The following is a 17,108-nucleotide window of genomic DNA, read 5'->3' on the forward strand; positions in this document are numbered from 1 at the left end:
TATAATCTTTGTTTACAAGTAAATCATCACTTTAAAAAGACAGAAAAATGACAACTAAATGATTATTCAAATGAATTTTGGAGGCAATTTGTTTAAAAAAAATTTGCTTTGCTAAAACTGAGGATAGACTTATGTTAACAGCATGATTTTTGACCTAAATCAACCACATAAAAACTCACTTTTCTTGCTCATATAGTTTCCATTTAAAAAAAAACTTGCTCCTTTCCACATGCTTCATCACACAGATCCAACTTTTAAAAATTACATTTCAAAGTCTCTTTTTAGTCTGACACACACTGATCTCAAGCCTTTGAAAGTCGATAAACAGTACACAAACACAAATGATGCAACATAAAGTCTGTTTCTGAGGTCGTTTCTAGTTAAAAAGCACTATTTTAGTAGGTATTAAAATCATGACACTGAAAAAAACTTTGGCACAAAAAAAAACACTAAATAACAAACACAAATCAAAAACAGGACAAAACAAAACATATAACACACTCAAAAAACTAAAATAAAAACAAACACAAACACACAATAAACAGAACAAAAACAATATAAAACAGAACATAAAAAACAAAAAGACAAAAAATAAAAACAAAAAACAAGAAAAAACAACACAAATAAAATAAAACAAAGAACAAAAACAAAACACATGCATACACACACACAAACTTACAAAGAGACAAACCAAAAAAAAACAAAATAGAAGAAATAAAAAACACATGCACCCACAAAAATAAGACAAGACACAAATCAGAAATAAAAACACAAACATAAAACAGAACAAAAACAAAATAAAACAAAACAAAAAAAGTAGAAGAATAAAACAAAAAATACAAAAAACAGAACACAAACAAATAAAGTGAAGAACACACACACACACACACACACACACACAAACACACACAAAAAACAAGATAAACCAAAAAAACAAAACAGGAGAGAATAAACACACAAACACACATTAAGAAAGGACACAAAAATAAATACACAAAAAGCAACAAACCACAACAACAAAAAACATAACAAAACAAAATAAAACTAAACACACACACAAACACTGAAAAAACAAAACAACAAATTTAAATTCAAGACTATGCTAAAGATAAGTTGTATATGACTATGCCATTACATATAAGGTAATGTAATGGCATCTAAAATCACAGCTAAAAACTGGAAAACTAAGTGTGTAATATCTACTGCAAACAGAAGTAAAGATGCAGAGATTCCTCTTCAGGAACTCTAGCTGCGTGGGAGGACGCTTTGGGGACACCCTTCAGCGTGACTGGCTCTGAATCACGTGTGTAATCAGTCCAATGGATGGGCGAGACGTCACGGGCGGGGTGACGTAGCGACCAGGAAGCTTAAAAGCACGTGCTGTGAAACCGGCGTTTAGCCTTCTGTCTTTCAGCAAGTGCTCTGTGTGTGTGTCAGTCGCAATCTGTTTGTGAGTCTTATTTAGTGTTGTATGTCCACTGATAAGCTCCATTATATCAAAGCTTCAGTCAAGAGAAGTTTTCGGCGAGAGCAGACAGCGTTCAGGCTGTGTGTTTTTCCCTGCCCGCGAAAGAAAAAGATTTGGGCTAGGGACACAGGCAGGTTGTGTGTTGTCTGCTTAAGAGCGAAGCACGCAGAATCAGCTCTCGGGGGAGTTGACGGCCCGCGATGCGAGCGTTTGTTGCTGCTTTGCTTCAATCTCATTAGGCTCTCTTTGAGGAGGGAGCCTTCACTGACGTTTCTCGCGGTGCCGGCCCCGCTTTTGCCGAGGTGGAGCGGTGGCTGTTCTCGCGTGTTTCACTTTCGGATCCAGTGGAAGGAATGTAGACAGGTGCTCCTAGGAGTGTGTCTGTGCATGTGATCTTGCGGTTGCGGTCCCGCTGCTGCTGAGGCACAGCGGCAACCGAGATCGCGGGGAGCGCACACGATCTGGCGGACGGGTTGGAGATGGCTCATCCTTTCTCCACCCATGTTCCCTAGATCTATAGCTCGTTCTCAAGGCTTGGAAGCCCGCGCTGTGGTTTCTTCCCCCTCTGAGTGAGAGCTCGCTGCAGCGTTCATCTTTCTTTGTGGAGATTGATGTTGTTTGTGTGACTGAGTTGAAGAAAAAAAAACTGCCATGGCAGCGCGTATATTACATAATTTTGCTTACACCCCCAGACTTACAGTAACACCAAGAAAAGTGTGCTTTCTCCAGTACAGAGTACCACTTTTCTGGGCGCGGTGTGGGATTTGACCCTGATGCAGGCACGTATGTCACCTGATTGGATCGAGTCGATCCTCACTGCAGTCGCGAGAGTGAGAGAAGACCGGTCACTCACTGTCAAGCAGTTTCAGAGATTGCTGGGTCTGATGGCAGCTGCGTCCAATGCCTCTTGGCCTGCTGCACATGAGACCCCTACAGTGGTGGCTCAAGACCAAGGGGTTCTCCCCATGGGGAAACCCACTTCGCATGATCAAGGTCACGCGGCGATGCCTACATGCCTTGGACATGTGGAGAAAGCCTTGGTTCTTGTCTCAGCACCTGGTGCTGGGAGCTCCTTGTCACCACGTAACGCTAGTGACGGACGCGTCCCTCACCGGCTGGGGTACGGTCATGAGTGGCCACCCTGCCTGCAGTCTGTGGAGTGGTCACCATCTGACATGGCATTTAAACTGCCCGGGGAGATGCTGGCCGTACTTCGGGCACTACAACACATTGTCCCAGACCTAAGAGGTCACCATTGTTGGTGCGTACTGACAACACAGTGGTGGTCTCTTACATCAACCACCAAGGGGGTCTGCGCTCATGCCGTTTATACAAACTAGCGTACAAGATCCTTGTGTGGTCCCAGGGCAAACTCCTGGGTATCTGAATATGGGAGCAGATATCCTGTTGAGGCAGGGGCCGAGGCCCGGGGAATGGATGGAGAATTTTTGGCCAGACTCAGGTGGACCTGTTTGCGACTCGATAGACATCGCACTGTCCCCTCTGGTTCTCTCTCTGACTCATCCAGTTCCACTGGGGCTGGATGCCATGGTACAGACGTGGCCGAGGCTTCATCTGTATGCCTTTCCCCTGATTGCTCTTCTCCCGGGAGTTCTTGAGAGAGTGCGCCGGGATGGGGTCCTTCTGCTGTTGTAACCCCGTTCTGGCCGGGCCGAGTATGGTTCGATATCGTTGACTAGATTGCAAATTATTGCACAGATACGATTTAAACTGAACTGAGCTGCATGATGACATCACTGAATTCAATGATGAACTGCCTTTAACTGTCATTTTGCATTATTGACACTGTTTTCCTAATGTTGTTCAGTTGCTTTGACGCAATCTTTTTTGTTTAAAGCGCTAAATAAATAAAGGTGACTTGACTTTACTTGACTTGATTTCCCTCCTAGATGGCTCTCCAGGGGAGATTCCCATCAGACTGGTCCTCCTCTCACAGGCAGAGGGTACGCCCCCGCTCGGAGTTGGAAGTTATGGGTGTGGCTCCAGATCCAGAGCTCCCTCAATGAGGAAACTGTATGCCTTAAGGTGAAAACTTTTCACCTCCTGGTGCAGAGACCACCAGCTCGACCCAGTTAACTGCCTGGTTGGTACAGTTCTGGAGTTCCTGCAGGCCCTTCTCTCCGCAGGGTTGACCCACTCCACCCTGAAGATCTAGGTGGTGGCCATTGTGGCCTACTGCGCCCCTCTCGGTGGCCAGTCAGTGGGCAGACACCCTCTGGTTACACGTTTCCTCTGCGGTGCGCTGACGCTGAGGCCTCCGGCCAGAAAATAGGCTTATGCTAAGCAGTGGATCAGGATGCTATCCTAAAGCCTTGAGTTCTCTGATCTCCCCTCTCTTGGGGGTCAAGACTCACTCCTTCTGAAGTTTGACCATTGGACGGGCTGTTCCTGATTACTGTCAGGCTCCTGGCACCTTCTCTTGCTTTAGCTGTGCTCTTCCACACTAGGCAGAGATTTAAAAGTCTGGTGGTGTGGGCATAGTTGTTCCCAAAGCGTCCTCCGATGCAGCTTGAGTTCCTGAAGAGGAATGTCTCAGGTTACGCATGTAACCATGGTTCCTCGACAGAACAAGATGCTTTGTTTCGGGGCCATATTTACGGCATCCCTGCCGGCACTTGCTTCATTCCTAGAGGCTAAACGCCGGTTTCACCGCACATGCTTTTAAGCTTCCTGGTCGCTACGTCTCCCTGCCCGTGACATCTCGCCCATCCATTGGACTGATTACACATGATTCAGAGCCGATCACGCTGAAGGGCGTCCCCAAAGTGTCCTCCGACGCAGTGTCTCGTTCCCTCGAGGAACCATGGTTACATGCGCAACCTGAGACGTTTTCCTGTCATTCCAGAACACCTTCCCTTGACCTTCTTAAGCTTGAACAATGATTATTAACTCATTAATTCGTTGCCAAGAGGTAAAATAAACATTGATAACATCTGGAATTAAACATGTGTAATGAATTCATAGGACAAATATAATGTAATTTGACAACAATGTAGCATAATTCTTTTTCAAATTGTTTTGTTGCACAGTTTGTACTAATTCACATCATTAGTATAATTTTTAAGTAGAAAGTGTTCTACTAGCATATAGTGCATTTAGTATGCATTTAGCAGTTGCTGATATCTCACTGAACACAGTCAGAGCGAGTCGTGTCTTTCTTCAGATATGCAGCTGCTTCCTTCTGAAAGGCAATCACAGTGAAATACTCAGGTGGCGTATGTGTCAGTCTCAGGTCATCTCCTGTCAATCCTGCCATCAGATACGTCTGGCCATTTGAGTGGGAATGAAAGGAGTGTAATGAAATTGAGTTTTGAGATGAATTGGAGGAATGAGACCTACTTTGTTATGATACAGTGGAAGGTGAGGGTTCAAAGTTTACGTGGAGAAATGGGAGTGAAGAGAGTGGAGACTAAAATAAATTCATTCATGGTAATTAATTCATTCAAGAGAGATGACATAACAACGGATATACCAAAGGTTTTATAAACTGCAAGCTACTTAATTTACTGATTTATCTGAGAAATTCAAAGAGAATTACTGGACCCTTGACAGAACCTCAATTCACAAACTATATGTTAGAAAATAAAAAAATAAAAAATAAAAAAATACTTTAAATAATTTAAATAGTAAATGTGATAGTATATATATATATATATATTATATATATATATATATATATATATATATAATATATATATATATACTGTCACATTTACTATTTAAATTAATTAAAGTATATTTTAAAGGGAAATGCTGAGCAGGTATAGCTTTGAGCATTGTATGAAATGCTTAAAATAATATACTTTCGGCCTGATTTCATGAAGAATTCACATACAATCAGAAAAAGGGATTTTATTCTTTTGTTCACTTAAAAAGTTACGTTTTTTTCTAGCTTTTTCGGTAACTGAAATAAAGCAGTACTGAATCAAAGGGAAATAAACTAAAATAAAAATAAACAAAAATTAAACAATTAAAAAAAAAAGACTTAATAAACCCCTGCCTTGACAACTAACTAAAATATGATTTATTGGAAGTACTAAAATTACTAAAACAGAAATATAAATACATTTGTAATAATAATAAAGCAACAAAACACAAAATTACTAAAGCTTATGCAAGTATAAAATAACTTTTAAATGAATACTGAAAATATAAAAATAATATTTAAAATTAATAAACATTATAATAGTATATAAATAATACTGCGTCAGATCATAAAATCAGTTTCATTTGAAATACTAAAATGACAAAAAACTGAAATATAAACAAATGAAAGCAAAATAGAATATTAAAGAATAATTTTAAATTAACAATAGCAATTGTTGACAAACTTAAAATTAAAGTTAAAAAGAAAAATATTAAAAAAGCTAATTAAAAATATTAATAAAAAATACTAAAATAAAATCATAAAATAAGTGTCTTATAGTATGACATCTGATAATAGTGTAAAGATTTACTGTAAAAATTTTAAATGAGTACTTTGTATTATTTTACAGTTAAAATCTAAATATACAACCAAAAAAAAAATCATAATAAGGCACAGAATATATTGTGTTTCATATTAATTTAACATGCTTCTTATTAATTAATACCACTTTTTTTTAAGTTGTTTATAATGTAAATTTGTGAGAATCACCGTTTGTCACAGTACTCTGATATTGTATCAAGACGCAATTTATAGCAACGTAGTTTGTCTTAAAGTACTTCACCATCAGCGACATACAGTATTACATTTTTATATTTAGTAGAAGTATGCTAATTAGCCTTCAGCATGTCTTTTTTAAAGATGAAGTTCAAACTCACATATCATAACAATAAGCAGCCCTAAAGTGTGTTGAGATGGTTTGAACTAAATGATTCTTGCAGACAGAGTTCAGGAGCCTGTAATGCAGTGCAGGTCAGTGAAGGAGTCTCTCTGGAAAGCTCTGGACAGGAAAAGCGTCTCTGCATCCTTGATGACTAAAACTCTGTGAACTATCTGGAGGTCTGAGGTCGGCTGGTACCTTTCCTCTTTGCTCTTTGCTTTGCGTTTGGCATCCGAGATATCCAAGCTTTTACTGCAGCGGGAGACAAATCCAGTGAGTCTCTGAACACTGAACTAACGGCTCTAGAAAATAAAGGACAGCGCTGTGGCTTTCTTCTCACAGGGGAGGTAAGTGCTTTTTTCATTGGTGCTGGTTACCAAAGTATTTCTCTCATTCGTTTTTATTTCAGATAGCTTTTTAGAAAGACAACCCCAAATTTGAAGCATCACATGAAAAAAGGAGTTTCAAACGACTGAGTTTGTGATTGAAAAGCGAGTGATTGGTGAACGACAGGAATAATTTCTCAAGCCTCTGACAGTATGCGCCTCACAGCGGCGTTTCTCAAAGAAGCTGGAGAGGCCATGAAATATTCCTCAGCTGTGAATTAGCTGAGAATCTGAAACCCACTGCGTCATCAAACACACAACAAACCTGAAAAAAGCTTTGATTTCTCTGTATTTTGATATTTTGTTTGAGTATCGAGTAACAGACGATAACCCACGGTGGCAAATGTTGAATTATTGATCAAATTTAGGATGGGTTGATATAAAGACGTGTGTGTGTGTGTGTGTGTTTTCTGCACCTCTGTCCGTGTTGTGTCATGTCGATGGCTCGTCGTGCCGGTACAGGTGAACCTCCATCCGTAACGCTCAGCACCTCCATAGACTTCCTCTCCGGCCTCCTCTTCCCGTGTCTGTTCAGCATTGGTGAGTCGACACGCTTCCGCGGCGGATCTGCACACACACACACACACACACACACACACACACACACACACATATAATAGTTATAATAGTTATAATAGTATATATGTTCTACAAAAGAAATAAAGTCAGACAGGTGTGAAATGACATGAGGGTCATTGCTTGAACTGTGCCTTTAACACCCATTAACCTCATACCATTATTTATGCAATTGCAATTGTAGTGTAAATGCACTTCAGAGCTGCAATAAATGGTCTGTATACCAATTCAGATTACTTCTGACCAAAAAAAAAAAAAAAAAAAAAAATATATATATATATATATATATATATATATATATATATATATATATATATAATATGATTAATTTGCAATTAATTCGATGACTTAATTGCCACATCATGTAATAATTAGAAACATTTTTAATCTCTTGACAGCCCCAAATAGACATTATTTATGTTTTATATACGTTTTTTAAAATGGACATTACTCATAATAATTTATAATTACATTTTTTTTAAATGACAAAAAATTATATAAATAAATAAATAATAGATTAAAAATGATATATAAACATACAATTTAATAGAGATAAAGTATATAAGATACACTTTTGGTTCCATTATTCAGAGTGATTATTACCTATATCGTTGCGAGGAGGGAGGTTCTGGTCTTCATGGCTGGGGTATCTCTCCTTACGATCCAACAGAAGGAAATAGATCATCTTCTCCTGATTCTCACTGATGAGACAGGGGACAAGAAACAGCCATTTAGAAGAACTGTTTAATAGATCTAACAGAAGATATAATGATCCCTCACTCGTCCGACAGCAGGTCCTTCATCAGCTTGTTCTTGTCCCGGAAGCAGCCCAGCGAGTGCATGCTCTCCAGGACGTCCGGGTCGATGTCGTCGGCTGACGGGATGCCGCGGATCGCCACCTTCCTGGGCACCGGCTGCTCCGGCTCCGGCTCGTTCTTCCCTCCTCTGAGGAGAGCAGAAGCCAATCAGTGACACTGACACACCACACATCCAACAGCAACACAAGCTCACTCCTCCTGCTGTCAGACAAAACTGTGTCAACCATTCAGCCAAAGAACAGCCAAAATCAAGCTTTGCTAATCATTTCCAATGCTAGAGAAAACATGGTAATTTCTTTTGCTCCCATCAATATAACTATGCTGGATTCATATTCTTACGTCCCACTGCATCAAGTATGCCAAAATAAAGCTGAAATCCTAAATTATAGTGGTAAATTAATAATTGTAATTCTGTAGTGCGACATATTTCTGTGTGAATGCTGGATATTGGCTATTAGGTATATAATTACATTAGACAATATGAATTAATGTTAATATGAATAATTAACACATAATACATATAATAAATATAGTGGGTGTTAATTAAATTGAAATTTTATATTTTCCAAAACATTAACCACTTTTTTTTCTCCTACAATAACCCCTTCCACCAAAATAAATGGTTTAAATATACAGAAAATATAAATAAATGAACAAATACATGAATTAATATCTGGCTACATTTAGTTATGTAAAAATAAGGTAAAAGTATAAAGAGCAAAGCTAGGCTCGTTTGTTCAGTAGCCTAAATCAATGCTTATTTATTGGGCTATTGGATAATAATAATAATAGTACGTAGAAAATTAACATAAAACACTGTATATAATGTGCATAATTATTCATAAATTAATTAATTATTATTATTATTTTATTTTAATCATGGAACCCTTCACTTATAATCAACAGGATTACTAAATTAATTTTACATCCTAGCTAATAAAAGTATTAATTTCTATGATTTCTATAATAAATATATAATGACAGATAAATGCTAATATTTGGATTTTTCTATTCATCAAAGAATCCTGAAAAAAAAAATGTACTCAACTGTTTTAAATGTTGATAATAATGATTAAACATGTTTCTTGAGCAATAAATCAGAATATTAGAATGATTTCTGAAGGATCATGTGACACTGAAGACTGATGATGCTAAAAAATTCATCTTTGAATCACAGGAATAAAATAAATTTTAAAATATATGAACCTAGATAGTCATTTTAAATAGAAAAGATATTTCACAATATTAATGCTTTTGCTGTTTTTTGGATCAAATAAATGCAGGCTTGGTGAACAGAAGAGACTTCTTTAAAAATCTTACTGTCCAAAAACTTTTGACTGGTAGTGTACTGTAAAATGTGTTACTGCAATTAGTTATAACAACTTTTTTTATTTGTTTAGATAACTTAAATATCCAACTTAACTGAACTTGTAATTTTAAGTAAAGCACACACACTTACTTGTTTAAGTTGAAAACACATTATTACTCATTCTAATGTTAAAATTTGTTATAACTAATCGCAGCAATATTTTGTACAGTGTAAGTAAATGTATGTAACACCAAATACACATAAAATGAGTTAATATGATATAACAGCCTGTGTGTCCTCTGTGATATCAGTGAAAGGGAAAGTCATTTCAAAGGCGTTTTAATGAAAGATTATACATTTTGTCATTAGAATAACGTGTGCTAATTAATTGTGCACAGCATAATCTACATCCGGACGTGAACAGACTGCTTTCTGTGTCAGATCACAATTAATAAAGCAACACAAGCATGTGTTTCATTCTCAGCCTCGGGATCCTAACAACCACAGCCCGTTCTGACCCTAGATCCATGACAAGCTTCCCTCTCAGATCCGCTCCTAATATTTGCTGTCACCATCTGTTAGAAAAGACGGTGGAGCGGCGGAAAACATAAGTATTCTGCTTAAAAACACAGGCGGCGTGTCTGGCGTGTGTTTGACCCCAGAGAGGGACGACCTTCTCCTGCTGTCTCTGTCTCTCTGGAGGAAGCGTGTCCTCGCTGCTGACATGTGGGGTCTGTGCCGTTTATCACACGTGGTATAACACCGCATCTCTGAGACAGACACACTTTTGATCCCGTCTATCCGTCCCTAACGCCCAGCCCGCTGTTTCTGTGTCACAACGATTGATTCCTGCCCCCAGAATCATGGGAGTTCAGTACTTACATGTACCACGTGTGCTTCTGGATCAGCTCTAACTGTAAGAGAAACACACAGAGAGAGACGATTAGAGGCACTGCAGAAAAACAGCAGCCATCAATGAAACACTCAGAGAACAGGAAATGATACTTGCAAATCTAATTTCAAGTCAATCCGAAAATAATATTAAGATAAAAACAAAATGGGAAAAGAAAAGTCTCATTAATTTTGCAGTGTATAGTGCGATAGTGCTATGACTAAATAAATCAATCTTTTTTTAATTTCGTATTTAATTTAATTTAATAGCATTTTATTTTATTTTAAATTAGGGCCAGCAAATATAATTTTATTCATTGTAAAAATAAATAAAATAAAAAATAAATAAACATTTCAGCACATCAATAAGTAAAATTCAAAAAAAAAGATAAAAAATATTTTTTTTTAAATTGTCATTTCAGCACATTAATTTGGTGCAGTTAATAATGAAGAGGAAAAAAATAAGACTGCTCCTGGCCTTTAAGTAAAATTCGTAATAAGGGATATTCCATGTGTGTTTTTATATGAACATTATAATTTTAATATGATCAAATATTTAGGGCTGACAAATTAAAATGATAATTTAGTGTTACTTATTATAAGAAGAAAAAAAAGCTTACTCATGACCCCTGTTTTTTAGTATCAATTCAATATCAAATATTATAGTTCTTATATTTTGCATTACAGTTCATATTAATTTTAAATTGTTTTGTTTTCATTTAATTTTTTGTAATTTTGTTCTGTGATTTTTGCCATGTTTTGTTTAGTTTTTCTTATTGTTAATATGTTTAGTTCATTAATAAATTTTTAAACAGTATTTTTTTATGATTTTTAAATTTTTTTCCATTTTAGTTTGTCATTTTATTATGCATCAAGTTAAACTACATGTAAGTGAGAAACATTGCCTAAAAAAAAGTAAAATAAATAATAAAATAAATTAAGTTTAAATGAAATACGTTTTTGTATATATAATTTTATTCAGTTTTATTATAGTTTAGTATGTTTAATTTCTTTCAAGTAATGGATATTCAAAATCTACTTTAATTTTAATTATTTTTTGAATTGCTATTAATTTAAAACATTATCATTGTGCAGTTAACAATGAGTAAAAAAGTTATTGAAAATGTAAGATCCCCCCAGCCTGTGATTTGATTTGATTTATTTATTTTTTGGTTTGTTTTTGTTTTTAATATTATCACATTAGGACTGTCAATTTAAACATTCATTTAGTGTGATTTATGACTGGCTGGATCTGGAGTTTTTGAGTTTCACTAAATCAAATGTCTAAAAGACTTCAAGATTTCACACTTACACAGCAGATAAAAACAAAACACACGAGGTTTACATGTATCAGCCCAGTCTCTTCCTCTCTATCAGCTCGTGGCTGAAATAAGAGACCAGCAGTCTTTAAAGGATTCAGATCAGTAGTCCGCAGTGAACTCTAGTGTTGTAGGCTTGGTAAAAGAGCCGCCGAGAGCAACCCTTCTGAAAAATGACAAATGGGACGGGCTACACGTCTCGTGACCTTCATGGACACGTGTAAGTGAAGGCCACGAGACCACGAGTCCACATCCAGCAGCCAAAGTCTGGCTCCAGAAGATGAATACCAGAGCGAGTCCAGCTGAGAGGTAATAGAGACGTTTCATCTGAGAGCAGATACATCAGCGTCTGATGACTAATGACCGGCTGTGTAGAGATCCAATTATTATTTGCATATCTGTGCTGGAGGGGGACATAACTGCTGTCTACTGGTTCCCTCAATCATCTGATTCTATGATATGTATTTCACATTCTAAAGCATTTGGCAAAACCCTCGAAATGAAAAAATAAAATAATATCCAATCAACAGGTATAATTACAGAGAAAAATGAACAGATGCTATTTAAAAACTCACTCACAAAACACAAAATAGTGTTTTTACATAAACAAATTTGTGTAAAAACATGCATGTATCCATTTTGCTTTGAACTGAATGTTTTATATGTAAAAAGTTATTATTATTATTATTATTATTATTATTATTTTTTAACCAATGATTTGCACCATGTTTTATGAACAAGGCCCAAAGTTTCAAAGGCACTAGGTGTTTATTTACAAACTTTGGCCAGAGCAGTGTTTTTATTGGTAAATAAACCAAAAGTAAAACTAAAACTGTTAAAAAATTTTCAGTAATTGAAATAAATATTTTTTTTAAAAGCATTTCCAAAATGAAAAAGATCAATAAAAATTTGCGATAATAAATGTTTTATATATATATATATATATATATATATATATATATATATATATATATATACTACAATGAGAATTAGAATTTTTTTTTTTTTTTTTACACATATTTGCACAATTGACACCTAAATAAACTACATAAATAAATAAATAAGTAAATGCTGTCTTGGCAACTAATCGAAATAAATAAGTTTAAGCTGAAGTACTAATATTACTAAAATTGCAGAATTATTGCTTAAATTTGTTTAAAGACGACAAAAATATATTTGGACAGAAAACTAAATGCCTTCACACAAGAACTAGATTGGATATTTGATTTGGTTGATTTTTAAAACCAAAAATAATCCAGAACTGCATTCTGAAAAAGAAATTAATAATATATTGACTTTTTATTAAGGGTCAACAATAAGAAAATAAATACATTTTCTTTAATAATATTCACAAATCTTTCTCACAATTTCCTGAGCTAGATCTTCATCAGTTACATATTTAAATCCACAGCATTTGCAAAAATAATATTCAATATGCCACAGAAAACAAAATGGTTACTTTTTTAAAACGATAAAAAGTGATAAAAAATTTAATATATAGATGTTTCTTATATTGTTGAGGTCTGTTTATGTTATTAGAGTTCATTACTAAAATCCATATTCAATCAAACTGTTATCAATAATATCTTATCACAAAGTCCATTTCCAATATGTTATAATAAACAGCTGTCTGATATTTTCAGGAATGCTTGTTGTGAATTTTGCATTGAGAAAATGAATCATTGCTCATTGTGAAGATGTTTTTTTTTTCAATGTCTTTCTTCAAAATTCAGCCACTATCAAACTCTATCACTGACTTAAAGACGTGTGTTTCCTGCAGGCTTGTCCTTGAAAGCCACTCATGACTCATTAAAATGCCACACTCGTAAAAGGTAACGAGAACAAGCTAACGAGACAATGTTCAGCAAGGGTACAGCGAGACAACTGTCATGCAGGAGATCTCAGCTCAGTTTCTTTTAACTAACAGCTTTTTCTCTGAAGTTTTCTTCTGGAATTGCAAAGAAATGAGACTGAAGTGTCCATTTGTAGTCTTGGAGAATAAATGGAGATATTAATACAGAACTTTCATGTGGAGCCAGAGTTCCACTTCCTGTTTATGTTGTTTCTCCATGGAAACGCGGTCTTGAGATGGTCTTCCTGTGGAGCGAGTGAATGCCTGTTTAGAAGTGTGATGTAACTGCAACCGGGGGAGAGAACAGATTTACGATTTACGAAAACTACGTCAACTCCTCCAGGTTACTGTGACATTACAGGCCAAAATCAAAAGAAAAATATAATAAATATTGAATTATACTCTTCCTAAAGAACAAAAAGCCTTTTTGCATTACACCATTATTTTCATGATGATTAAACACATTATCTGCCTCAAATTCCCATGATGTGTCAAAACCTTTTTTTTTTTATTATTAATTTTCCATTTACAATAAACTTAATAAAGTAGTTTGATTTAGCATAACTAAATGAATTAAATGCAAGACAACAAATACTACCATCATATGTAAATACTTTACAAATTAATAACATTCCATAACATTTTTTATTCACATTCAAACAATGAAAAGTGTAATTAAACAAATAAAATAAATAAAAATCTAATGTAAAAACCTAAAAGTTTGTGCTAAAAATAAAATAATTATTTTGTATTACATACTTTTTTTTTTTTTACAAATTAATTATATATATTTTTTATTCAATTACAATACTAAATTATATTTTTTAAACATTTCCAAAATGCAAAAGATCAATAAAAATGAGTGATAATAAATTAAAAAAATATGCTATTTTTTAAAACACTTTGTTTTTGTACAAATTAATAACATATTAAAATTTTTATATAATGATGGGAATTTTATTTTTTACATATTTTCACAATCAACAAACAAACAAATAAATAAATATGTAATTTTTTTAATAATTACTTTACAAATTAATAAGATTTTTTATTTGCATCACAATAATGAGAATTAATTTGAACACATACATTATTTTCACAATGCAAACATTAAAAATGTATTTAATAAATATATATATATATAATTTATTTTTTTTATTTTTTTAATTATGGGCCCGAAAAAATAAATCAGATGTTCCTTACAGGTTTTAAGAGACTCATCTAGCAAGACTGAGACAAACTCTTGACCCTTGCACCAAGAAAAATCTGACCCTAGATTTGTTAGTGATTCAGCTGTGTTCTATAGTATTTCAGCAAATATCCTGTCCCTTGTCTCTCGTGTCAAAACGTGAATCACAGCCTGAAAAACTGACAGATATCTGTTCCAGAAGGACTCCGATTTGAGCATTTACTCAAGTCAAAAGCAGCTTTTTATTGTTTAGTATCTGCGTCCTCTGTGAGGAGAGAAAGGTCACGGTGATAGCAGCTGTGTATGGACACGCTGAGCTGATCTCCAAACACACAAACGCACTACCTTTGAACTGTCTGACTAGCTTTATTATCTGCACATCAAACTTACATTTCAAACCCCTCTTTCTCTTTATCACCGAGTCACAGTATCAAGAATCCAAAACAAGAGAGTCAAAAAACACCAGAGAAGCACATTTTCAAGATAAAATCCTACCTTTCTCTGACTGCTAACTACTAACATCTTATTTAGCTTCTCATCACATTAATCATACATGAAAAACATCTGCAACCAAAGGAACAAGATCCAAAGCATGTTGTCCGACTTGTTTTTGTCTAAAGCCCAAAATATACTTTGGTTTTTATTTGTAAGTGAGGGTCCGTGAACTTACACACCGTTTTTTGTAACCCACATACTTTGCACACGCATGTCTGACAGGACAAATACTTACGTCTATACTTACATTATAAGATAACAAGGTGGCAGTACTTTTTTGGTCAGCTGCAAACTGCAACGCTGACCAGACTTTATGCTGACAGGACAAATACTTACGTTTACTGTTACAGTTTGTGATTACTTAGTTTACTAGGATTAAAATGAAATTAAATCAAGCGTTTATATGTATAAAACTGATGTTATATAGCTAACTCATTTCAAAATCATCCATCTTACCGTTAACCGATTGCCGGCGTCGACCTCGATCATTCCTCGCAGAAGGTTCTGGCAGTCCGGTGGGATGAAATGCGGCATGTGAAAGACACCCAGCTTCACTTTTTCTAACAAGTTTCTTAAATTATCATCGTCAAACGGCAGAGCCCCCTAAACGAATGACACAGACAACAAAAAGAAAATGCATCAGTCTGAGGAGAAATTCTGAGTAAATACAGATTTCTGGAGAAGAAGAACAAATTAGAAGAAAATTGCTCATAGGATTGACCCATATATGCTAAGTTTTCATTTATTAACTCTCGCTTCACTGATTGTTCTTATGTAAGGGGTCTGTCGGTATTGCTGACATGCTACAGCTGAGTGATGAGGTTTCATTTTCATTTCTGATGAAAAACAAAACAGAGGAATAACAAAAAACAGAAGAGACAGGACGAGAGCATAAATGCACTCCAATCACTTTGGAACTGAGAGGATTTTGTGCAATCAGCATCGAGACAGTCTGTCAGAACTCAATATTATTTTTGGTTTTGGTGCTGTCTGCCTTTCCACAGCAGGTCAATATATATTTCATAAAGGGACGACTGAGTGAACTTCAGCAGAAAACAAAAGAAAAGAAAAGAAAAACAAACGCGAGATGAGACAAAAGACACAATGACATATGAAGACACTGAGAGATGAGACAAAAAGAAATGCAATGAGATGAGGCAAATTAACAAAATTAAAAAAACAGAAGAGACAAAATGAGATTAGATGAAAGAAGACAAGCCAAAAGAAATGTAATGAGACAAAATAAGCGACAAAAATGAGACGAGACAAGGAGAAACTGAGAAAATGAGATGCAATGAGATGAGAGAGGAAAATAGAAGAGATGAAATAATATAGAACGAGACCAAACAAAAGATAAAATGAGATGTAATGAGATGAAGCAAAATAAGAGACACTAATGAGATGAGTTAAGGTGACACGAGATGAGACAAAACGAGATAGAATGAGATGAGACTAGAGAGGAAAACAGAAGAGACAAGACAAAATGACGCAAGACCAAATAAGACAAGACACAATAGATGAAATAAAAGTAGAGAACAGACAAAAATGAGATGAGGTGACATTACAATAAATGAGACTAGATTAGATGAGACAATATGAAAAAGTCCAGAGACAAAATGAGACAAGATGAGACAAGAAAAGACGAGATGCAATATGCGAGACAAAAGGAATGAAGAGAATAGACAAACCCAGATAAGGAGAGGTGACACGAGATAAGACGAAAATAAGGAGACGAAACAATATGACACAAGACTAAACAAAAGAAGACTAAATGAAAAAAAGAGACAAAGATCAAAATGCAAAGAATGAAAGAAGACAACACACAATGCAAGCATAAAACAAATTGAAAGAATGAAAGAAGACAACACACAATGCAAGCTGATATGTGATGGTATGAGATGAAAGAGGAAAACAGACTAAACGAAATGAGACAAAATGCAATAAGATAAGACAAAGTGAAAAAAGCACACAAATGAGAC

At 35.2% G+C, this 17,108-nt stretch overlaps 1 protein-coding gene across 5 annotated transcripts in view; it reads right to left on the reverse strand.

The window, feature by feature from the left end:
• Positions 1–17,108, reverse strand: part of LOC109094929 (serine/threonine-protein kinase BRSK2-like) — a 213,834-nt gene that overhangs the window by 26,073 nt on the left and 170,653 nt on the right. For all 5 annotated transcript variants that reach the window (XM_042752883.1, XM_042752887.1, XM_042752886.1 and 2 more), the window contains exons 8-12: positions 15,586–15,732; positions 10,266–10,297; positions 8,037–8,201; positions 7,860–7,957; positions 7,097–7,247 (exon numbers count right to left, since the gene is read on the reverse strand). In XM_042752883.1, coding sequence (XP_042608817.1) covers positions 7,097–7,247; positions 7,860–7,957; positions 8,037–8,201; positions 10,266–10,297; positions 15,586–15,732 — 593 coding nt within the window. The remainder of the gene's footprint in view (positions 1–7,096; positions 7,248–7,859; positions 7,958–8,036; positions 8,202–10,265; positions 10,298–15,585; positions 15,733–17,108) is intronic.

This window comes from Cyprinus carpio, chromosome B25 (assembly GCF_018340385.1).
Source record: "Cyprinus carpio isolate SPL01 chromosome B25, ASM1834038v1, whole genome shotgun sequence".
Lineage (NCBI taxonomy): Eukaryota > Metazoa > Chordata > Actinopteri > Cypriniformes > Cyprinidae > Cyprinus > Cyprinus carpio.